Source organism: Anolis sagrei, chromosome 9, assembly GCF_037176765.1.
Source record: "Anolis sagrei isolate rAnoSag1 chromosome 9, rAnoSag1.mat, whole genome shotgun sequence".
Taxonomy (NCBI): Eukaryota; Metazoa; Chordata; class Lepidosauria; order Squamata; family Dactyloidae; genus Anolis; species Anolis sagrei.
The window spans coordinates 13,623,225-13,648,554 of NC_090029.1; the positions used below are offsets into that span (position 1 = coordinate 13,623,225).

At 46.1% G+C, this 25,330-nt stretch overlaps 1 protein-coding gene across 2 annotated transcripts in view; it reads left to right on the forward strand.

The window, feature by feature from the left end:
- ADAMTS17 (ADAM metallopeptidase with thrombospondin type 1 motif 17) overlaps window positions 1-25,330 on the forward strand; it is a 262,297-nt gene that overhangs the window by 74,624 nt on the left and 162,343 nt on the right. For both annotated transcript variants that reach the window (XM_067471299.1, XM_067471300.1), the window contains exon 7: window positions 7,410-7,453. In XM_067471299.1, the coding sequence (XP_067327400.1) occupies window positions 7,410-7,453 (44 nt within the window). The remainder of the gene's footprint in view (window positions 1-7,409; window positions 7,454-25,330) is intronic.

Sequence of the window (25,330 nt, forward strand, 5' to 3'; positions counted from 1 at the left end):
GAGAAGATGTGGAGGCCGTGACAGACTTTGTATTTCTAGGTGCAAAGATTACTGCAGATGCAGACTGTGGCCAGGAAATCAGAAAACGCTTCCTTCTTGGGAGGAGAGCAATGTCCAGTCTAGATAAAATAGTGAAGAGTAGAGACATCAGACTGGCAACAAAGATCCGCCTAGTCAAAGCCATGGTCTTCCCTGTAGTCACCTACGGATGTGAGAGCTGGACCTTAGGGAAAGCTGAGCGAAGGAAGATCGATGCTTTTGAGCTGTGGTGTTGGAGGAAAGTGCTGAGAGTGCCTTGGACTGCGAGAAGATCCAACCAGTCCATCCTCCAGGAAATAAAGCCTGACTGCTCATTGGAGGGAAGGATACTAGAGACAAAGTTGAAGTACTTTGGCCACATCATGAGGAGACAGCAAAGCCTAGAGAAGACAATTATGCTGGGGAAAGTGGAAGGCAAAAGGAAGAGGGGCCAACCAAGGGCAAGATGGATGGATGGCATCCTTGAAGTGACTGGACTGACCTTGAAGGAGCTGGGGGTGGTGACGGCCGACAGGGAGCTCTGGCGTGGGCTGGTCCATGAGGTCACGAAGAGTCGGAGACAACTGAACGAATGAACAACAACAACAACTGATGACACATGGCATAAATACAGAGGTATTAACTTGTGCTGCGGATAAAGGACCAGCCTCTTGCTCTAAAGGCATCCCTTGACCTCCCCATTGCAATGCCAACCCAGGACGCTTTTCCTGAGGGGCCCTGTTAAGGCAAAGCATGGTGCCCATTGATCCTGCCACCCACCCAGAGCTGGCAGATTAAGCGCCAGATGTTGTGCTTGGTTGGATCCAGTCCCTCGCAGAAACCCATCAGGACACGCTCCAAATTACATGGATAGAGAGAGGTTTGTGGTAGTAATAATAGACAGAGACGACCCGCGGCCACAGGTTTGGATAATGCACTTGAAGATTAGGTCGCTGTTGTGAGAGAATTGGGCATGGCACCAATGCTGGGCTTTAGCAAAACCGCACCCCACCCAGCAAAATAAGCTGGCCGTGTATTGCTAGGGCCCTTCCCTTCCGACGTTTCCCCCTTTCCCGTTTGAACTTTCCTCTGCATAGGAAAGGACAGTGCGTTGGCTGGAAGACCTCCCGGCTTGGCTTTATTGATACCCGTGGCACAGGCCCAGCCTTCTGAGCGCGTGTGTTTGCTGTATTTATGTGGAGGTTTCTTTTTCCCCTCTCGAGCGCTGGCTTGCAAAGTGCAAATGTGTCCCTGGATGCTCCCTCAACTGTGCACATGGAGCAGACGCAAAGGATGTGGAACCCGCGGCGTCTCCAGCTTGGGATGACTAAGCCAAGGGAAAACAGAAGCTGGCTTTGCAATAGCCGAAGGGCTGTTGCTTTATTCTGATATATCTTCTCATAGATGGAAGCGTGGTGCTCTGGGTCACTCTTTTAAAAAGAACTTTTCCTGAGCTTTCTCACTGCATGCTTTGTTTGCAAAGCCCATTGCTTGTGTTTATGTGGGCGATCCTTGAGTAAGAGCAACACAAGGAGAACCTGCACCCTTCCTAATGTTATGCATCTGCAACTCCTGTTGTTGATGATGTTACTCATCTTATTATTAATTGATTTCAGTAAGGCCTTTGACAAGGTCCCCCATGACCTTCTGGCAAACAAATTAGTCTAATGTGGGATAGGCAAAACTATGGTTAGGTGGATCTGTAATTGGTTAAGTGGACGAACCCAGAGGGTGATTCCCCCCAATGCTTCCTCTTCCTCCTGGAAAGAAGTGACGAGTGGAGTGCTGCAGGGTTCCATCCTGGGTCCAGTCCTGTTCAACATCTTTATTAATGACTTAGATGAAGGGTTAGAAGGCAGGATCATCAAGTTTGCAGACAACACCAAATTGGGAAGGATAGCCAAAACTCCAGAGGACAGGAGCAGGATACAAAACGATCTTGACAGATTAGAGAGATGGGCCAAAACTAACAAAATGAAGTTCAACGGTGACAAATGCAAGATACTCCACTTAGGCAGAAAAAATGAACGGCAAAGATATAGAATGAGGGACGCATGGCTTGAGAGCAGTATGTGTGAAAAAGATCTTGAGGTCCTCATGGACAACGAGTTAACAGCAGACAGGAGTCCTTTGTCTCCACAGATATATAAACCCCTTTTCCTAGTTCCAACAGACCTCACTACCTCTGAGGATGCTTGCCATAGATGCAGGCGAAATGTCAGGAGAAAATGCCTTTAGAACATGGCCATATAGCCCGAAAAAACCTACAACAACCCAGTGATTCCAGCCATGAAAGCCTTTGACAATACATGTTTCTTTTCTTTTGAAAGGAAAACCCTTTTTTTAATCTCTCCCAAGCAATCTACTATCTAAGCTTTCTGTGGGTCCTACTACCGGTTCCAAACTAAGTCTTGGGTCCCAAGTAGACCTACAAGTCAAGGCTTCGTAAATTCTCCAGCTGGAGTTCTTTGGGTCTGTAAAACTGTTTCCCCCGAAACCGTTTCCCCTGAAGCTGTTTCCCCCGAAGCTGTAAAAAATGAAGCTTTTTTGCAGTTGGAGCTGGTCCACGTCCTGTAGCTTAATTTCCTTCTGGAAGACTGAACTAAAAATGGCTCCCTCTCCTCCCAGGGCCCTGGGGAAAGGGGCGGAACCAAAACCTAACAATGATTGATGGGTCAATGGCCCTATACATGCAAACCAAGGGAAGTCACCTTTGCAGAATGCCTGAGACCTTGGAATGCATGCAGACATTTAATAGAAAGAAAATGAAGTTGAAGCTCCTAGTACAAACGTACCAGCACACCTCATGTTGCAAAATCTCAAGAAGCCGTAGCTTCTTCTTGCAGAATAGCTCTGAAAATAGGCTTAATGTAAGCAGAATCTTCTAAGCACTTGCCCCAGAACTCAAGGAATCTGGGGCCGCTTGATTGTGTCCTCTGAGTGCCTGAAATGCAAGCCTTTCCACAGTGCAGCTGATGACATTCTGCTCTCGACCCAGCTGGCAGGAGCGCCCTTGCAGGAGTTCCCAGAGCCAGCTTGACAGAAGTGTATTTAAGGATTTATTGTGTTATATAAACCGGTAAACCAAACAGATGCTTTTATTGTGAGCTCTGAGTAAGTGGCGGGAGGCCACGGTTGGAACAGCCTCTTCCCCGAAGGGCTTGCTAGCTTAGCAAGCAAAACATCACCTTTCTGCCTCTTTTCGCTCTGGAGGGACCCCAGAGGTGGCAAGTGGACCACTGGCTCCAGGCCATTCCCCAGATCTTTCATTTCCATTGAAGAAGAAATGGAAAAAAAATCTTCTTGTACCTTCTCGACTTGTCTCCTGGTCTTCGTATAATCTATTATCGCTAAATTTTCCTTCTCTTGTCCCCAAATCCCACTCTCCTAGTAAATCATCTTCTTGTTTGTAAGCTGTTTTCCCAATGGAGGAGTGAGCATTGTGACTGCTGTTTCCACAAGGCTTTTTTTCTGGGCCTCCTCGGGTCTCATGTTGCCAGTGTGCACGTCTTCGTTGATGGTGTCCATCCATCTTTTTTGGGGTCTTTGTCCACATGGTTGTCATCCTGCAATCTCCAAATGCAGTGCTGTAGTATCCATCCATCCATCTTCTTCTTTCTAAGCTATGTTGCCATTGAAGGGTTAGCATTATGACTGCCGTTTCCACAGTGCTTTATTGTGGGCATCCTCAGATTTCAGGTTGGCAGTACACATGTCTTCATTGGTGGTGTCCATCCATCTATGTTTTGACCTTTCTCGATGTGGGCGTCATTCTGTCTGTCTGTCTGTGTGTCCATCCATCCATCTATCTGTCTTCTTTGTAAGCTATTTTCCCAATGGAGGAGTGAGCATTGTGAATGCCATTTCCACAGGGCTTTGTTCTTTGATCTCCTCGGGTCTCATGTTGGCAGCATGCAGGTCTTTGTTGCTGGTGTCCATCCATGTTTTCTTTGGACTTTGTCCACATGGTTGTCACCCTGCAATCTCCAAATGCAGTGCTGTAGTATCCATCCATCCATCTTCTTCTTTCTAAGCTATGTTGCCATTGAAGGGTTAGCATTATGACTGCCGTTTCCACAGTGCTTTATTGTGGGCATCCTCAGGTTTCAGGTTGGCAGTACACATGTCTTCATTGGTGGTGTCCATCCATCTATGTTTTGACCTTTCTCCATGTGGGCGTCATCCTGTCTGTCTGTCTGTCTGTCCATCCATCCATCTATCTGTCTTCTTTCTAAGCTATTATCCCAAGGGAGGAGTGAGCATTGTGAATGCCATTTCCTCAGGGCTTTGTTCTTTGACCTCCTCGGGTCTCATGTTGGCAGTGTGCAGGTCTTTGTTGCTGGTGTCCATCCATGTTTTCTTTGGCCTTTGTCCACATGGTTGTTATAAAGGCAGGCTGATGGCAATACGATCAATCCCACCATCTAACACCAAATTATAAAGGCACTTCGTGTGGCCAAACCATATAACTGGACAGGGGGCAAACAGATCCCACCAACTGTCCCTCCTTTAATAAAGAATTCACTGGCACCTATATAACATCTGAGGAGATGACTCTCTATTTAACTTCCGCTGCCACCATAAACTAAATGAACAGGAACCCTCTAGCTGGTTAAACTAAGAAAAGGCTTTTTTAGACCACCAAGTACTGTGTCTTTTAACTGGCTTCTTTGAAGTAAAAACAGGTGAGGTTGATTTAAAAGAAAAAGGGACTAAATGCACAAATGTACACTTGACTCAGACTTAAGTTTCAAAATAAACAAGAAAAGTTTATTTAATATAGTACAGAATGAAGTGAATGCAGTTTAATAAGCTTGGCTGTTACAGATAAAATGTTTTAGTTCTTGTAAGCGTAACGGTTGCATGAGAATGGTTCTTTCTTTGTTACAAATAGAAAACCCAGCTATTTCTTCCCTAAATAGCTGTAACCAGTTTGCCACAGCCTACTTCGCTGGCAAACTTCAGGCAAACTGCCTATTCTTAACAGGAACTCCTAAAAGCTTCTCCAATCCTGCTCTAACTCTAACATCAACTGACTGACTGACTAAAGAAGCTTCTTTCTTTCCCTCCAAACAGTCTAACTCCGCCCCCCTTTAATAAACCAATCCTGGCTGTTTCAAGGCTGGCCCAGGCCTAGGCCACTCCCCCTCTCTGAACTGGAGCTTTCCCTAAACTAAAATGGCTCCTGCTGCCCTCTGCCAGGCCTTCTAAGGCCGAAGCTAACTAGCCTGCCTCTCCTAGGCCCTGCCACCCAGGCTGGCAAGGTAAGGGATCTTCACAGTTGTCACCCTGCAATCTCCAAATGCAGTGCTGTAGTATCTATCTATCTATCTTATCCATCCATCCATCCATCCATCCATCCATCTATCCATCCATCTTCTTTCTAAGCTATTATGCCATTGAGGGATTAGCACTGTCATTTCCACAGCGGGCATTATTTATTTTTCATTTATTTATTTATTTGATGCATTTATTAACCGCCATTCTCAGCCCTTTAGGGCGACTCATGGCGGTGTACAACACATATAAAAATGCAATTACAATGAGGCAATTACAACAACATATTAACAATACACAGTTACAAAAATTACACTAAAAATCCGCTTCGTCTCATAGTGGAATCATAACCAACCTCATATTCCTTATTCCTTTCCAGTCGTCTTTACCACATTGTTATAGCACTTCGTTAAATGCCTTCTCGAACAGCCATGTCTTAAGGCTTTTTCGGAAGGACATAAGGGAGGGCGCCTGTCTGATGTCTGCAGGGAGAGTGTTCCACAGCCGGGGGGCCACCACCGAGAAGGCCCTCTCCCTCGTCCCCGCCAGACGGGCCTGTGAGGCAGGCGGGATCGAGAGAAGGGCCTCCCCAGACGATCTCAAGGTCCTCGTGGGCTCGTAGGCCAAGATGCGGTCCGAAAGGTATTTTGGGCCGGAACCGTTTAGGGCTTTGTAGGCCAAAACCAGCACCTTAAATTGGGTCCGGTAGCAAATGGGTAGCCAATGGAGCTGGGACAACAAGGGCGTTGTGTGCTCCCTGCCACCCGCTCCAGTTAGTAACATGGCTGCCGCGCGCTGAACCAGCTGAAGCTTCCGGGCCGTCTTCAAGCGCAGCCCCACGTAGAGAGCGTTGCAGTAGTCAAGGCGGGATGTGACCAGAGCGTGTACCACCGTGGCCAAGTCATCCTCAGGTTGGCACATGCCTTCTTTGGTGGTGTCCATCCATCTATACTTTGACCTTTGTCCATGTGGGCATCGTCCTGCAATCTACAATTGCATTGCTGTAGTGTTTGTCTGTATGTCTGTATGGCTGTTCATCCATCCATCTATCAATCTTCTTCTTTCGAGGCTATTTTCCCAATGGAGGAGTGAGCATTGGGACTGCCATTTCCACAGCGCTTTGTTCTGAGCCTTGTCGGGTCTCATGTTAGCAGTGTACACATCTTCATTGATGGTGTCCATCCATCTTTTCTTTGGCCTTTGTCCACATGGTCACCATCCTTCAATCTCCATATGTGGTCATCTTCCTAGTAAATCCATATAAATAAAAATGGAATGTTTGTTTGTGGGATTAACATAACTCAAAAACCACTGAGCGAATTGACACCAAATTGACAACAAAGGGAGACATTTTAAAAACAATGAGTTAAACATGAGCCAACAATGTGATGTGGCGGCAAAAAAAGCCAATGGGATTTTGGCCTGCATCAATAGGAGCATAGTGTCTAGATCCAGGGAAGTGATGGTACCCCTCTATTCTGCCTTGGTTAGACCACACCTGGAATATTGTGTCCAATTCTGGGCACCACAATTCAAGAGAGATATTGACAAGCTGGAATGTGTCCAGAGCAGGGCGACTAAAATGATCAAGGATCTGGAGAACAAACCCTATGAGGAGTGGCTTAAAGAGCTGGGCGTGTTTAACCTGAAGAAGAGAAGACTGAGAGGGGAGATGATAGCCATGTATAAGTATGTGAGAAGAAGTCATAGAGAGGAGAGAGCAAGCTTGCTTTCTGCTGCCCTGGAGACTAGGATGCGGAACAATGGCTTCAAACTACAAGAAAGGAGATTCCATTTGAACATGAGGAAGAACTTCCTGACTGTGAGAACCGTTCAGCAGTGGAACTCTCTGCCCCGGAGTGTGGTGGAGGCTCCTTCTTTGGAAGCTTTTAAACAGAGGCTGGATGGTCATCTGTCAGGGGTGATTTGAATGCAGTGTTCCTGCTTCTTGGCAGGGGATTGGACTGAATGGCCCATGAAGTCTCTTCCAACTCTATGATTCTATTATTCTAAGTGCAGTTTGTATGATTAGAGTTTAAAGCAAGCTAAGCTATTGTCTGTTCAGTGTTTACATGGTGCTTTCCCTCACTGTTTTACTTATTTCTTGTTTCTAGGACAGATTTCTGTGTCCATAAAGATGAGCCCTGTGACACAGTGGGTGAGTAAACTTGGAGATTGTCTTCCTTGACCAGCCTTTGATCTGCTACAAATTTAATCCCAGTGCATATAAAGCCTTGTATAGTACATTTGAATGTTGAGGTGCATCCTCTTGACATTTTCTGCGCAGCTCGATAAGCCTCATGCAGTTAACTCCTTTGTGACTTTTCTGCATTTATTAACATCAGCATGAATGTGGAAGGTGGAAAAGTGTGGAGGAAGCTGGGATTGTGTCTTCTGCTTTTCGTAATGTCAGTGTCATGTATAATCCGCCTGTATGCTCGTCGTTGTTGAGCGATTGTCACTTGGAAATATTTATCACTAGCTTCGGTACACAACCCTGCCCAGTTGAGGGGTTTGGAAATGATAAATATTACAAAGAATCATTGTTTGTTTTTGGATATTATGTATGGTCCCATTAGAAAATGAATAAGGTTGTGGGTGAACTACAACTCCCATCATCATCTACCATTGCCCCAATCCACACCAGTAGCTAAAGTTGGTCAGAATGGATTTTTAAGCCAGTTTTGGTCCAGATCAAACATTGGTTGGGTTCACAGTGCTCTCTGGATGTGAATGAACTACAACTCCCATCATCCCAAGTTAATCACCACCAAACCCCACCAGTAGTTAAAGTTTGTCATGATGGATATATGTACCAAGTTTGGTCCGATCCAACGTTGGTTGGGTTCACAATGCTCTCTGGATATGAGTGAACCGCAACTCCCTTCATCCCAGGTTAATCACCTCCAAACCCCACCAGTAGTTAAAGTTTGTCATGATGGATATATGTACCAAGTTTGGTCCGATCTAACATTGGTTGGGTTCAGAGTGCTCTCTGGATGTGAGTGAACTACAACTCCCATCAACCCAGGTTAATCACCTCCAAACCCCACCTGTAGTTAAAGTTTGTCATGATGGATATAGGTACCAAGTTTGGTCCGATCTAACATTGGTTGGGTTCAGAGTGCTCTCTCGATGTGAGTGAACTACAACTCCCATCATCCCAGGTTAATCACCTCCAAACCCCACCAGTAGTTAAAGTTTGTCATGATGGATATATGTACCAAGTTTGGTCCGATCCAACATTGGTTGGGTTCACAGTGCTCTCTGGATGTGAGTGAACTACAACTCCCATCATCCCAGGTTAATCACCTCCAAACCCCACCAGTAGTTTGTCATGATGGATATATGTACCAAGTTTGGTCCGATCCAACATTAGTTGGGTTCAGAGTGCTCTTGGATTATGGATGAACTACAACTCCCATCATAAAGGGTCAATCCTCCCTAAACCCCACCAGTATTCTAAAGTTGGTTATCATGTTTATACGTGCCAAGTTTGGTCCAGACTCATTATTGGTGGGGTTCATAGTTCTCTCTGGATGTGGAAGCCATCTTGGAAAAAACATACATACATACATAGATATTTCTGTTGATGTTTTGTTCCTTCCCCAAATCCCTGAAAACAAACTTACAGACTGCCAATTTTTGTGCATGAATCCAAATTCCATTGAAAACGTTCTCAGAAAATGTGCTTAAATAGCTGGTCTCTCAACCCATTCTCTATTGCCAAGCACGAAGGGAATATGTACAAAGATATAAATGCACCAGGAAAGAAAGAAAAGAAAAGAATTCTGCATATTTTGGGTCATGTGCATACATTGACAGTGTAAGAGGAGACTGTCAAGCATTCTGTGAGCATTACACATATCATTCAAGAAGTGGCGGAGAACGTGATTCAATCTGGGAGTTTTTTTTATGTGATATTGTTTTATACTGATGTACAGTTTTTGTTATGCTACACTTGGAGTGCCTTGTAAGACTTGTAAGCCCCCCTGAGTCCCTTTTGGGAGATGGTGATGGGATATAAATAAAGTTTATTGTTATTATTTATCCCCACCCCCCACCCCCCCAAAAAAAACACACACAAAAGAATCCAGAAATCTGCAATACACTGGTTTTCATCTATTCTTGAAGGCTTGAAAGCAATAGAGAAAATTGGTTACCACTAATGATCACTTCTTATTGCTGAGATCCAGCCAGGCCTGTAGCGAGGGGGGGGGGGGGGTTTAGGGGTTCGAACCCCCCCCCCCAAATGTTTCAGTTTTTTTTAAAAAAAACCTGGTTTACTCATGAATTTTCACTGGTTAACCAAATCCCCATGCTGCTAAGTCTATGAGATGCAAAAAATTAAGAGTCCCTCCAGAACTGCAAGCACTATCTCAAGCAAATATTGACAATGTATTCACACTGTCATTACTTGCAGCAATAGCCGATGTAGCGATGTCCCTCAGGTACATCGGCCCCGCCTCACCCCTACCAGCCCCAGAGATCCCTCCGTTCTGAGGACCAAAATCTATTGGAAATTCCCAGTGTCAAGACCTTGCGTCTAACAGCAACCAGATGCAGAGCCTTTACAGCAGTGGCACCATCACTCTGGAATACTCTGCCACCTGAAGTCCATGCCTTGCAGGACTTATCAGCTTTCCGCAAGGGCATGTAAGACATATCTGTTTCGACAGGCCTTTGATCTTTGATATTGCTGTTTTTAAATTGTTTTAAATTGTTTTAAAATTGTGTTAGATTTTAGCCTGTTCTTGTAAGCTGCTCCAAGCCCCAAGGGGAGTGGCGGCATATAAGTTTGAATAATAAATAAATAAATAATTTAAGGAGGCCAGACTTGGTGGAGGTGGTTGACAGGGGCAGAGCTGCAGACTATTGAAGGCTGCTCTGCCCCTGCTGTGCTCTTTGCTTCAGCGTGAGCTAAGAGGCAGGTTTCAACCCCCCTCCCCCCCGCGAAAATGTCAACCCCTCCCCCCCCCACGAAAATTTCAACCCCTCCCGAATTTTTTTTCTGCCTACGGCCCTGGATCCAGCCTATTCATTTCACCCCACTTCTTAGTTTCCAATCAGTATTCTTTCTGTGTATTGTTTTCATGGCTGGAATCACTGGGTTCTTGTAGTTTTTTTTGGGTTAAATGACCATGTTCTAGAAGCATTCTCTCCTGATGTTTCACCTGTATCAAGGGCAATTGGGAAGGGAAGGGAGCCATTTTTAGTTAGTCTCAGTAAGGAAAACTAATGTACAGGATGTGTACAAGCTTCTCCTGTACAAAAGCTTCAACCCTTAAGACTCTCCGGGGAAAAACAGTCTTAAGAGTCTCCAAAGATTTCCAGGGAAAGAGCCCTAAAGACCAAAGAACTCCAGCTGGAAAATCTACTAGCCTTACTGGTAGATCCACTTGGAGTTCGAGACGCAATTCGACCCTGTAGCAGAGCCCACATCAGTAAGAATTAGATTACAGTCAGCCTGGGAGAAGTAAAAAAAGGGGATTTTCCTTTAAAGCAAAGAATTAGTTATTGAAGACAATTGCCTGTCCTTCGTGGACAAGATTAGGAAGCTACCAGTTGCATAAAAACCTAGAATAATTTGTTTAACTTTCTGAAGACAAGAGAAGTTTCTGTTTGATTGTTCATTAATAAAGGACTTTGTTATACTTCACAAGCCATCTAAAGATCTTAGATGGCTTGTCACATCTTAACACCTCTCAACAAAACATTCCCCCAGGCTCAGCCAGGCCTTCAAATGCTAATGAAGGTGGTCAGTTGAAACATTCCCACCTAGCCCCAGCAGAGAAGAGCTCTTTGCCCCACCCCAGTCATTCCACAGATATATAAACCCATTGTCCTAATTCCAACAGACCTCACTACCTCTGAGGATGCTTGCCATAGATGCAGGCGAAACGTCAGGAAAAATGCCATATAGCCGGAAAAAACCCACAAGAACCTAAACGGTTCCGGCCCTGCTTACCTCTCCGAACGCATCTCCACATATGAACCGACGAGGACGTTAAGATCGTCCGGGGAGGCCCTGCTCTCGGTCCCGCCTGCGTCGCAGGCGCGTCTGGCGGGGACGAGGGACAGGGCTTTCTCGGTGGTGGCCCCTCGGCTATGGAATGCCCTACCCATAGACATCAGGCAGGCCCCTTCGTTGCTGGAGTTCCGGAGGAAGGTCAAGACGTGGCTCTATGAACAGGCGTTTGGTCAACATGGCAATTGCACTCATGAAGACGGTATAAATGAACAAGGAATGGTAGAAGGATTACGAGAACGGAATCTGATTTTTACTGAGGCGTTGATGACTATGTTGTGTTGTTGTGTTGTTTGTATTGTCCGTTGTGTACACTGTGTTTTAACTCATTGTTATTGTAATAAATTGCATTGTAAACCGCATTGAGTCGCCGAATTAGGCTGAAAAATGCGGTATAAAAATAAAGCAAATAAATAAATAAATAAATAACCTAGTGATTCCAGCCATGAAAGCCTTCGACAATACATCTAAAGATCATTTGTGATGGAAAACCTCTGAGAACTTCTCTTCGGGGGGGCCCTGTCTTCCCATTGTGCTCCGTAACCCAGAAAAAGGGGCGGAACTAAAGAACATAATGATAATTGATGGGTCATTGGCCCTATTATTGCAAACCAAAGGAAGCCACCTTATTGCAAAATGCATGGAACTTTGGAATACATGCAAACACTCAATAGAAAGGAAAAGAAGTTGGAGCTTCTGGTACAGCCGTACCAGCACACTTGCCATTGTTTCTGAGCGGCATTAACTTAAGATGTTTGCAACCATCCCATTTTTGCACAGACAAAAAATCCTTCTGGGAAGCTCTGTTGGCTAAAGGAAAACAGCACCAGGCGGCCTGCATTTGTCTTTTGGCAGGTTGTCCTTGCTGGAATGGACTGCTGGAGGGAATGGCATTCAACTGCCAAGGGAGCGTTGAAGATTACATAATGACTAAAAGTGAGCTCAGAAATTGGAGGGTGGGGGGGAGTATGTAGGTATGTATTGGTGGGATGAGACTGTGCCGGCAACTCCAAGAATCGGAGCAACCACATTTGGGTTGGAAAGCATTTATTGCTGGCGCTTCGTGGCCTTGCTCAATTGATTACCTGGCCCCGACAGAGAGAGAGTGAGAGTGATGGATTCTTTCTCTCTCTCTCTCTCTCAACTAAAAGAAGATTTAAGAGGAAAGACAGCACCACATTCCAATTTCCATCAACTGTAGCAGCATAATTGTTGAGAACCCCCTCTCCCTCCCTCCAATTACCGAAACGCAGAAGAGTTTGCTTTTATCCCGTTCAGAAGATGACAGCAACTAGTTAAACCGTCTGGGGGCTGCAGCCGTCAGCCTTGGGCCATCTCTCTCCCTCTTCCTCTCGTGTTGTGACTTGAATACCTTCTCCCGTTTCCTGCCGAAATCTCTGTTCCAGCCACGCTGCCTCGGAGGGAGCCAAATAAGGAGAGTTCAATGTCTAGCTCTTAATATCCTGTGCAAGACGGCAGTTTATTTGTTGGTTATCTTCTGCTTTTTTGAAATAGGGAATTGTCTCCCAGAGTGGCTCACGCCAATGAGGCAAGAGGGAGGAATCCAGGAGGGAAAAGGTAGGGAGGAAAGGTCTGTTCTCCAAAACCAGAACAGATTGATGGGCTGTAGTTGGCCCAGTCCGAGGCAGACTTCTTTGAATCACAGTTGGAGGATCTTGTTACCTTGGCTGACCCATCAGGCTGGAGAGGTGCATGAACTGAGCCTTCCGCTTGCCAGGAAGCAGTACATTGAGCTCCTTGCACAACTTCTTTTCTGGATGCTGGGTAGACCTAGGTATCTTGGCTCCACTTGCCTTGATCTGATTTTCAGGAATGCTTTTTATTAGAAGCTCCCTTTGAGTGCCATGGCTGAATCCATGCAAAGGCTAGATCCCAAGGAGGTCTGGTTGTCAATAATAATAATAATAATAATAATAATAATAATATTTATTTATCATGTCACCAGCAACCATACCATTGTATTACAATTCTAACAGAACAAAACAAACACACAGATTAAACAGAAAAAAAAACACACAGATTTTGCAAACTTGGTAGTTAGTTAAATGTCCTTTGATCAGTATCTGGCTACTTGGAGTGCCTCTGGTGTTGCCGCAAGAAGGTCCTCCATTGTGCATGTGGCAGGACTCAGGGTGCATTGCAGCAGGTGGTCAGTGGTTTGTTCTTCTCCGCACTCACATGCCGAGGATTCCACCCTGTAGCCCCATTTCTTAAGATTGGCTCTGCATCTCGTGGTGCCAGAGCGCAGTCTGTTCAGCGCCTTCCAAGTCGCCCAGTCTTTTGTGTGCCCAGGGGGGAGTCTCTCATCTGGTATCACCCATGGATTGGGGTGCTGGGTTTGGGCCTGCCACTTTTGGACTCTCGCTTGCTGGGGTGTTCCAGCGAGTGTCTCTGTAGATCTAAGGAAACTATGTCTTGATTTAAGTCGTTGACATGCTGGCTGATACCCAAACGGGATGAGCTGGAGATGTCTCTGCCTTTGTCCTTTCACTATTGGCTGCCACTTCCCGGCAGATGTCAGGTGGTGCGATACCGGCTAGACAGTGTAAGGAAACTATGTCTTGATTTAAGTCGTTGACATGCTGGCTGATACCCAAACAGGGGATGAGCTGGAGATATCATTGCCTTGGTCCTTTCACTATTGGCTGCTACTTCCCGGCGGATGACAGGTGTCATGTTAGCAATACCGGCTAAGCAGTGTAATTTCTTCAGTGGTGTGGGGCGCAGACACACTGTGATAATGCGGCATGTCTCATTAAGAGCCACATCTACTGTTTTAGTGTGGTGAGATGTGTTCCACACTGGGCATGCATACTCAGCAGCAGAGTAGCATAGCGCTACTCTGCGCAAGGGCAGATGTCTTCACTGTGTCTGGTTGTGATCCCCAGGTTGTGCCAGTCAGCTTTCGTATGATGTTATTTCTAGCACCCACTTTTTGCTTGATGTTCAGGCAGTGCTTCTTGTAGGTCAGAGCACGGTCCAAAGTGACTCCCAGGTATTTGGGTGTGTTGCAATGCTCCAGTGGGATTCCTTCCCAGGTAATCCTCAGAGCTCGGGATGCATATTTGTATATTTCATAAACACCTTATACACATAGCCTGACGGTCCTTTGAAAAAGACACGTTTAATAATTATGGGCATGAAACTAAGTTTGTGTGCGCTGAACCATCAGAAAGCAAAGGTGTCACTACTATTTCAGCCACCCATGTGGACAGTTTTGGATCTTGGAGGATTTGGATTTTGAAATTCCGGATAAGGGTTTCTTGTATGGCTTACTTATATCATTTTGGCTCCTTGGGCAGCAGGCAAGCCAGGTTTTCATGTGACATTACAGATGACATCGTACCCCACTTGTGTAATGTCACATGAAAACCTGGCTTGCCTGCTGCCCAAGGAGCCAAAATGATGATGTCCAACTCTATCACTCTTTTCCACCTACCACTAAGGAGGCTGTTCAGGTCATGAACCGGTGCTTGGCCGCTGTCTCGGACTGGATGAGGGACAACAGATTGAAACTAAATCCAGACAAGACAGAGGTACTCCTGGTCAGTCGTAAGACCGAACAGGGTATGGGGTTACAGCCTGTGCTAGACGGGGTCACACTCCCCCTAAAAGCTCAGGTACGCAGTCTGGGAGTTCTCCTGGATTCATCGCTGAGCCTGGAACCCCAGGTCTCAGCGGTGGTCAGGGGAGCTTTCGCACAATTAAAACTTGTGCGGCAGCTGCGTCCGTACCTTGGGAGGGCTGACTTGGCCACGGTAGTACACGCTTTGGTTACATCTCGCTTAGATTACTGCAACGCTCGCTACGTGGGGTTGCCTTTGAAGACTGCCCGGAAGCTGCAGCAAGTCCAACGCGCGGCAGCTAGATTACTAACGGGGGCTGGGTACAGGGAGCACACCACTCCGCTGTTACGCCAGCTCCACTGGCTGCCAATTAGCTTCCGAGCACAATTCAAAGTGCTGGTGTTGACCTATAAAGCCCTAAACGACTCCGGCCCTGTTTACCTCTCTGAACGTATTCTCCCCTACGAACCATCAAGATTACTAAGATCATCTGGAGAGGCTCTGCTCTTGGTCCCACCAGCCTTGCAAGCGCGCCTGGTGGGGACGAGGGACAGGGCCTTCTCGGTGGTGGCCCCGCGACTCTGGAACTCTCTCCCACTGGAGGCCAGAACCGCCCCATCCATCCTAACATTTAGGAAACGGGTGAAGACGTGACTGTGGAGTCAGGCCTTCAAGGAATGAGACAACACCATAGGACCCTGGATGGAAGTTGATGTAGATCCATCTTAATAGGACGACTGACCACTGTAGTTTTATATTTAGTGTATTTTAAAGTTGATGTGTAATTTGTGATATATGATATTTTAATGAATGTATATGTTTTTATGGCTGTAAACCGGGCTGAGTCCCTCAACGAGGCTGAGAAGCTCGGTATACAAAACTGTGAAATAAATAAATAAATAAATAAATAAATAATAAGTGATGGACTGAAAAGCAAACAGTTGAGCTGTATACACCAGCATCCAGACATTATTATTATTAAATTAAACTTTATTTGTACCCCGCTAGCATCTCCCGAAAGACTCGATGCGGCTTACAAAGGCCAAGGCCTCAATACACAACATACAATACACTTAAAGCAAATTAAAAACAATTAAAGCAGTATTAAACAACAAGAACCACAAGCAATAAACAATACATCAAACAAGATAAAACTGGGCCGGGCCAGAGTAAAGGGTACAGGATTAAAAGTGCTGATGTGACAGGTGATATGTTAGGATTATAGGCAAGTGCAATGTGCAGTGTGCAGCAGTCTTAATTCTAATAAAGTGCGTCTGGGACTTGGTATTGGAGATTTCCTAATCGGGAAAGGCACATCGGAACAGCCAGGTCTTCAAGTTCTTTCTGAAGACTGCCAATGTAGGGGCCTGTCTAAGATCTTTGGGGAGAGTGTTCCAGAGACAGGGGGCCACCACGGAAAAGGCCCTGTCTCGTGTCCTCGCCAAACGTGCTTGCGACACCGGCGGGATCACGAGCACGGCCTCTTCAGATGAACGTAGTGAGCGCGTGGGTTCGTAGATGGAGATGCGGTCACGCAGGTAGGCTGGTCCCAAACCGTTCAGGGCTTTGTAGGTAAGCACCTGCACCTTAAATTGGGCTCGGAAGATAAACAGCAGCCAGTGGAGCTCCTTGAACAGGTGGGTTGACCTCTCTCTGTAGGAAGCACCAGTTAACATCTTGGCCGCTGCTCGTTGGACAAGTTGGAATTTCCGAGCCGTTTTCAAGGGCAGCCCCATGTAGAGTGCATTACAGTAATCCAACCTAGAGGTGACCAAGGCATGGACCACTCCGGCCAGATCAGCCTTCGCGAGGTACGGTCGCAGTTGGCGCACGAGTCTTAGTTGGCCCAAAATATGCAAAAAATACGATTTGAACACAAAGCACCCTCATTCCCACTCCGTCATAATGTAAAGCAAACCTTATAGAAAACAAACAATCCATACATGTACTCAGTCAAATTGGTTCAAGGCAGAATCCTAACTTATGTCCAGTGAAGCTCCCCGAGCCAAGCAAATGTCAGCAAAGGCGGTTGGACTCCTTCCTTCGCTGCTACTGTGTGCGTGAGGCATGAAATCTGTTTGGAGGCAGATGTGGACAGAACAGCTTAAGCGTGTTAGAGCTGGAGGCGGGATGTTCCACGGAGAGGATTTCATCTCCTGCAGTTTATTGCTTTTGGATGCAAACGGAGCTTTCAAAGAGAGAAAGCTCCAGTGAGGACTGAAGGACTGTGTTGGGGAAATCTAGCAGAATTAAAAGATTGAACAAGGAGCCCAGAGTTCAACAAACTCCTCTTGGAGACCTTTAGTCTGAAGACGATTAGCTGTGCCAAGATTGGAATGCCCCCAAGATGGGAATGAGTACAATAGACATGGCTCCTCTCATGTCTCCTCTCAACCTTCTCTTCTGCAGGCTAAACATGCCTAGTTCTTTAAGATGCTCCTCATAAGGGTTCATGGTCTCCAAACCTTTCATCCTTTTAGTCCTTTTCTTCCTCTGAACTCCTTCGATCTTGTCTATATCGCTTTTTAATTGGGTTGTTGTAGGTTTTTTCGGGCTGTATGGCCATGGTCTAGAGCAGTGTTTCTCAACCTTCCTAATGCCGTGACCCCTTAATACAGTTCCTCATGTTGTGGTGACCCCCAAACATGGTGGGGTTGTGGGGAGGGGGGTGTTGTTTTTTCATTTGGGAGTTGTAGTTGCTGGGATTTATAGTACACCTACGATCAAAAAGTCTTCTGTACTGCACCAACAATGGAATTGAACCAAACTTGGCACACAGAACTCCCACGACCAACAGAAAATACTGGAAGGGTTTGGTGGGCATTGACCCTGATTTATGGAGTTGTAGTTCATCTACATCCATAGAGCACTGTGAATTCAAACAATGATGGATCTGGACCAAACTTGGCACAAATACTCAATATGGCCAAATGCAAACACTGGTGGAGTTTGGGGAAAACAGACCTTGACATTTGGGAATTGAAGTTGCTGGGATTTATAGTTCACCTACAATCAAAGAGCATTCTGAACCCCACCAACAATAGAATTGGGTCAAACTTCCCACACAGAACCCCCATGACCAACAGAAAGTACTGTGTTTTCAGATAGCCTTTGGCGACCCCTCTAACACCCCTTCGCGACCCCTCCAGGGGTCCCGACCCCCAGGTTGAGAAACACTGGTCTAGAGGCATTCTCTCCTGATGTTTCGCCTGCATCTATGGTAAGCATCCTCAGAGGTAGTGAGGTCTGTTGGAACTAGGAAAAAGGGTTTATATATCTGTGGCCTAGTCAAAGCCATGGTATTCCCTGTAGTAACCTACGGATGTGAGAGCTGGACCTTAGGGAAGGCTGAGCGAAGGAAGATCGATGCTTTTGAACTGTGGTGTTGGAGGAAGGTTCTGAGAGTGCCTTGGACTGCGAGAAGATCCAACCAGTCCATCCTCCAGGAAATAAAGCCCGACTGCTCATTGGAGGGAAGGATACTAGAGACAAAGTTGAAGTACTTTGGCCACATCATGAGGAGACAGCAAAGCCTAGAGAAGACAATTATGCTAGGGAAAGTGGAAGGCAAAAGGAAGAGGGGCCGACCAAGGGCAAGATGGATGGATGGCACCCTTGAAGTGACTGGACTGACCTTGAAGAAGCTGGGGGTGGTGATGGCCGACAGGGAGCTCTGGCGTGGGCTGGTCCATGAGGTCACGAAGAGTCGGAGACGACTGAATGAATGAACAACAACAAATATCTGTGGAATGACCAGGGTGAGACAAAGGACTCTTGTCTGCTGGAGCTAGGTGGGAATGTTTCAACTGACCACCTTGATTAGCATATAATGGCCTGACAGTGCCTAGAGCAAACTTTTGTTGAGAGGTGATTAGATGTCCTTGTTTGTTTCCTCTCTGTTGTTGTGCTGTTGTAATTTTAGAGTTTTTTAATACTGGTAGCCAGATGTTGTTCATTTTCATGGTTTCCTCCTTTCTGTTGAAATTGTCCACATGCTTCTTGTGGATTTCAATGGCTTCTCCGTGTAGTCTGACATGGTGGTTGTGAGAGTGGTCCAGCATTTCTGTGTTCTCAAATAAAATGCTGTGTCCAGGTTTGTTCATCAGGTGCTCTGCTATGGCTGACTTCTCTGGTTGAAGGAGTCTGCAGTGCCTTTCATGTTCCTTGATGCGTGTTTGGGCAATGCTGCATTTGGTGGTCCCTGTGTAGACTTGTCCACAGCTGCATGGTACACGGTAGACTCCTGCAGAAGCGAGAGGATCCCTCTTGGCCTTTGCTCAACGTAGCATTTGTTGGATTTTCTTGGTGGGTCTGTAGATAGTTTGTATGTTGTGTTTCCTCATCAACTTCCCTATGCGGTCAGTGGTTCCCTTAATGTATGGCAAGAACACTTTTCCTCTGGGTGGGTCTTCGTCTTTATTGTTGTTGTTGTTGTTGTTATTAACTTTATTTGTACCCCGCTAACATCTCCCGAAGGACTCGGTGCGGCTTACAAAGGCCAAGGCCCTCAATAAAACAACAGAATAACAAATACAACAATAAAACTTAAAAAGCAAAATAATAAACATTAAAGCAATAACAGTAAACATTAAACAATAACATCATGACACATTTAAAAACGAAGGGCTGGGCCAAATGCAATGAATAAAACTAAAAGTGCTGGACATGACAGGTGAAATGTAAGGAGTTTAGAGTAGGTGCGATGTGCAGACAATCTTAAATCTCTGGCATTTGGGACATGATGCTGGGAGTTTCCTATTCTGGGAAGGCACACTGGAACAGCCAGGTCTTCAAGCTCTTCCTGAAGACTGCCAACGTTGGGGCTTGTCTGATGTCCTTGGGGAGAGAGTTCCAGAGTTCGGGGGGCTACCACAGAGAAGGCCCTGTCCCTCGTCCCCACCAAACGCCTTGCGACGCAGGTGGGATCGTGAGCAGGACCTCTCCAGATGAATGGAGGGATCGTGTGGGTTCATATACGGAGATGCGGTCACGCAGGTAGGCGGGTCCCAAACCGTTTAGGGCTTTGTAGGTGAGCACCTGCATTTTGAATTGGAACCGGAAAATGAACGGCAGCCAGTGGAGCTCCTTAAACAGGTGGGTTGACCTCTCTCTGTAAGGAGCACCAGTTAACAACCTGGCCGGCACCTGTTGGACCAGTTGGAGTTTGTGAGCAAGGGCAGCCCCATGTAGAGCGCATTACAGTAGTCCAATCTAGAGATGACCAAGGCATGGACCACCCCGGCCAGATCAGCCTTTACGAGGTATGGTCGCAGTTGGCGCACGAGTCTCAATTGTGCAAAAGCCCTCCTGGCCACCACCGACGCCTGAGCCTCAAGCGTAAGTGATGAATCCAAGAGGACATCCAAACTGCGGACCTGTGACTGCAGACCTGTGACTTATTCTCATGGCTTGTTCTCGGATGCAGGCGAAACGTCAGGAGAGAATTCCTCTAGATCAGTGGTTCTCAACCTGGGGGTCGCGACCGGCTCCACGGGCGGCTAGGCCACGCGTGAAGCCATCCGCCCTTCCATTGCTTCCTTCTGATGGCAGGAGGTGAGGGATGGGCGAGTGGCTCCTTGGGTGCCCTTCGCCTGCTCCGCTCTCCCGCCGGCCGGCGGGGGTGCGGAGCAGGCGAGGGCCTTTGGAGCAAGGCCTTGCTCCAGGCACCCTTGCCTGCTCCGCCCCTCCCGCTGGCCGGCGGGGGTGCGGAACAAGCAAGGGCTCTTCGTTGCAGGTGAACTATAAATCCCAGCAACTGCATATCCCAAATGTCAAGATCTATTTTCCCCAAACTCCACCAGTGTTCACATTGGGGCATATTGAGTATCTGTGCCAAATGTGGTCCAGATCCATCATTGTGTGAGTTTGCAATGCTCTCTGGATGCAGGTGAACTACATCTCCCAAACTCAAGGTCAGTGCTCACCAGACCCTTCCAGTATTTTTCGTTGGTTGTGGGAGTGCTGTGTGCCAAGTTTGGTCCAATTCCATCATTGGTGGAGTTCAAAATGCTCTTTAATTGTAGGTGAACTATAAATCCCAGCAACTACAACTCCCAAATGACATAATCAATTTTCCCTCCAACCCCACCAGTATTCAAATTTGGGCATATTGGATAACGTAAGGTAAAAGTTTTCCCCTGACATTAAGTCCAGTCGTGTCCAACTCTGGGAGTTGGTGCTCCATTTCTAGGCCAAAGAGCCGGTGTTGTTCATAGACACCTCTTAAGGTCATGTGGCTGACATGACGGCATGGAGTGCTGTTTTTGGGTATTTGTGCCAAATTTGGTCCAGTGAATGAAAATACATCCTGCATTTCAGATTTTTACATTATGATTCATAACAGTAACACAATTATAATTAGGAAGTAGCAATAATAATAATTTTATGGTTGGGGGTCACCACAACGTGAGGCACTGTATTAAGGGGTCGCGGCATTAGGAAGGTTGAGAACCACTGCTCTAGACCATGGCCATATAGCCCGAAAAAGCTACAACAACCCAGTGATTCCGGCCATGAAAGCCTTCGACAATACATTGAACACTTCAACAATTCAAAAAGTTAAACCTAATATTAGTGTAATAACCTTGCAGAAGAGGAAGAGAATTGAGAATGTGTCGTGAGCAATCTGAATGCTAAGCTCTACTTGCCTGTGAGAAAGCAATGTTGGGATGATTGTGTTTATTTCTGCGCGAAGCAACGGAGCATGAAGGTGTGGAAGGCTCTTCCAGGAATGTCCGTCAGCTGCAGTTTTTTCTGAAGGCTTTAGTTGTCAACTAATAGAAATCAATTTTACTGAACAGAAATGTGTTTGGTTTAGTGTGATTCTAAGAGGAAGGCCTGCTTGCATCTTTTCGAGGTTGATTTGCTCTCAGAGTGTTCCCGTCATAAGGAATTCAGACCCAGCCAAGGACTGAACAGGTGTCAAGGGATGGCGACAACTGGAACAAAGGCTCGGGAGTCACACACATTCAGCATAACGTGTCTGTGTGTGTGTGAATGTGTGCCCGGGAGCTGTTTGTGCTGCTTTTAATCCAGAGGATTTGTTGGGCATTCCAGCATACTGCATTCCATACCTTGCTCTCCAACAGCAAGTTGGCTATTGCTCACACTAGAATGTGGCGGCAAAAAAAGCCAATGGGATTTTGGCCTGCATCAATAGGAGCATAGTGTCTAGATCTAGGGAAGTAATGCTACCCCTCTATTCTGTTTTGGTTAGACCACATCTGGAATATTGTGTCCAATTCTGGGCACCACAATTCAAGAGAGATATTGACAAGCTGGAATGTGTTCAGAGGAGAGCGACTAAAATGATAAAGGGTCTGGAGAACAAGCCCTATGAGGAGCGGCTTAAGGAGCTGGGCATGTTTAGCCTGAAGAAGAGAAGGCTGAGAAGAGATACGATAGCCATGTATAAATATGTGAGAGGAAGCCACAGGGAGGAGGGAGCAAGCTTGTTTTCTGCTTCCCTGGAGACTAGGACGTGGAACAATGGCTTCAAACTACAAGAAAGGAGGTTCCATCTGAACATGAGGAAGAACTTCCTGACTGTGAGAGCCGTTCAGCAGTGGAACTCTCTGCCCCGGAGTGTGGTGGAGGCTCCTTCTTTGGAAGCTTTTAAACAGAGGCTGGATGGCCATCTGTCAGGGGTGCTTTGAATGCAATATCCCTGCTTCTTGGCAGGGGGTTGGACTGGATGGCCCATGAGGTCTCTTCCAACTCTTTGATTCTATGATTCTATGATTCTAATGTCAATATTATCCGGGAAATCGGTTTGAAGATTCTAATTTTATTTTAATTTCTGCCTCTTCATTTGAATAGATTGCTGGAAAAAGGTTGGCCTTGCTAAACATAAATTACATTGGGTTGTTGTGTGTTTTCTAGGCTGTTCGGCCATGTTCCAGAAGCATTCTCTCCTCACATTTCTCCTGCATCTATGACAGACATCCTCGGAGGTTGTGAGGTCTGTTGGAAACTAGGCAAGTGAGATTTATGTATCTGTGGAATAATGTCCAGGGTGGGAGAAAGAACTTTGGTCTGTTGGAGGCAAGTGTTAATGTTGCAATTGGCCACCTTGATTAACATTCACACTTGACTCAAACAGACAAGAGTTCTTTCTCCCACCCTGGACATCATTCCACATTCCACGGAGTTCCCTGCATTTACCCAACTTGTAACTCTATAGAAAAAAGAGATCAGATGAGTCTGGCATGACTTGCTTTTGATAAATCCATGTTGACTATTATCGTTGACCGTATTCCTTTCTAAGTGTTTGCAGACCACTTCCTGGAGAACAAGCCTGGAGAACAAGTCCTATGAGGAGTGGCTTAAAGAGCTGGGCATGTTTAGCCTGAAGAAGAGAAGGCTGAGAGGAGATATGATAGCCATGTATAAATATGTGAGAGGAAGTCACAGGGAGGAGGGAGCAAGCTTGTTTTCTGCTTTATTGGAGATTAGGACACGGAACCTTAGGGAAGGCTAAGCGAAGGAAGATCGATGCTTTTGAGTTGTGGTGCTGGAGGAAAGTTCTGAGAGTGCCTTGGACTGCAAGAAGATCCAACCAGTCCATCCTCCAGGAAATAAAGCCCGACTGCTCATTGGAGGGAAGGAGACTAGAGACAAAGTTGAAGTCCTTTGGCCACATCATGAGGAGACAGCAAAGCCTGGAGAAGACAATGATGCTGGGGAAAGTGGAAGGCGAAAGGAAGAGGGACCGACCAAGGGCAAGATGGATGGATGGCATCCTTGAAGTGACTGGACTGACCTTGAAGGAGCTGGGGGTGGTGACGGCTGACAGGGAGCTCTGGCGTGGGCTGGTCCATGAGGTCACGAGGAGTCGGAGACGACTGAATGAATGAACAACAACAAGGACACGGAACAATGGCTTCAGACTACAAGAAAGGAGATTCCATCTGAACATTAGGAATCCCAGTGACTACAACTCCCAAATGTCAAGGTCTATTTCCCCCAAATTCTACTAGTGTTCATATTTGGGTGTATTGAGTGCTTGTGCCAAGTTTGGTCCAGATCCATCATTGTTTGAGTCCACAGTGCTCTCTCGATGTAGGTGAACTACAACTCCCAAACTCAAGGTCAATGCCCACCAAACCCTTCCAGTATTTTCTGTTGGTCATGGGAGTTCTTTGTGCCAAGTTTGATTCAATTCCATCATTGGTGAAGTTCAGAATGCTCTTTGATTGTAGGTGAACTATAAATCCCAGCAACTACAACTCCCAAATGACAAAATCATAATTTTTTGAGTGATGGTCACTCCTTGTGTTGTGAGACGTTTTGTTGCCAAATTTGGTGTGATTTCATTTATTGGTTCTTTTGTTTTTAAGGTACTCATTATGCACAGAGCATTTATATATATATAGATGGTAGTCATTAAGATTTCCATGAGCTTGACTGAGAGCCACGGCTTGCACTCGTCTGCCTGCCTGCCTCTCTCTTCCTGGCCACCGGCCTTGAGAGGATTTTATAGGATATGCAATTAGGTAATAGGCATGTGCTAGGAAATAAAACACAGGACTAGTTAGATCTTGGTACGATATGGCACATTATATATCTTTCAGGCATAATTGATAGGAAATTATGTCTGAAAGATACAGGAGAGATTGCACTCAGCCCTTGAAACATCCGCTCTTCCTTGCATCCGTCAGCAGCCTGTAAAGTCAGTATAACCATAACATCAGAATGTTTAACACAATGTCCTTGAAAAAAGAAAAATCATGGAAAAGGGGATCCGACAAGCCGCTTTCAAACTGAAGACAAGTTTGTTATGGCGCAATACAACTCATTTGTCTCTAAAGCATATTAAGGTCCTCAAATTGCAGATCCTCAAGATAAGCGAGCTTGAGCTCACATTGTTCTCCTGCTCATTACTCTGTGGTCGCCCACCAGAAGCCAAATTGTAATTGAGAAGAGTCTTTGTTTTCATGGTTGGTTTTACTTTTTTAGGGCCATTTTTCTCTTTTCAAAGCTGTCACATGAATGTTCAGTAAGGGGACTAGAAGCATTTTTATATACAGCATAAGAAGGGGGAGTATTTGTGAGGTCAAGGCCTTTGCCAGCTGTTTTTTCCCCCAGATCGCATAGGACTTCGGGGAGATATGTCTGCACTTGGTGTAAACTCAGCACATAGAAGATGGCTTTGAAAAGCAGCAGATCACAGGAGCTGTCTTCATAGACATGTCAGCAGCCTATGATACTGTGAACCAACGCCTCCTCCTGAGAAAAATGTATAATATCACAAAGGACTACCACCTCACCCGCCTCATAGGAAACCTGCTACAAAACAGGAGCTTTTTTGTTGAGTTCCAGGGCCAGAGAAGCAGATGGCGGAAACGGAAAAACGGCCTGCCTCAGGGGAGCGTGCTTGCTCCATCCATGTTCAGCATCTACACAAATGACCAGCCACTGC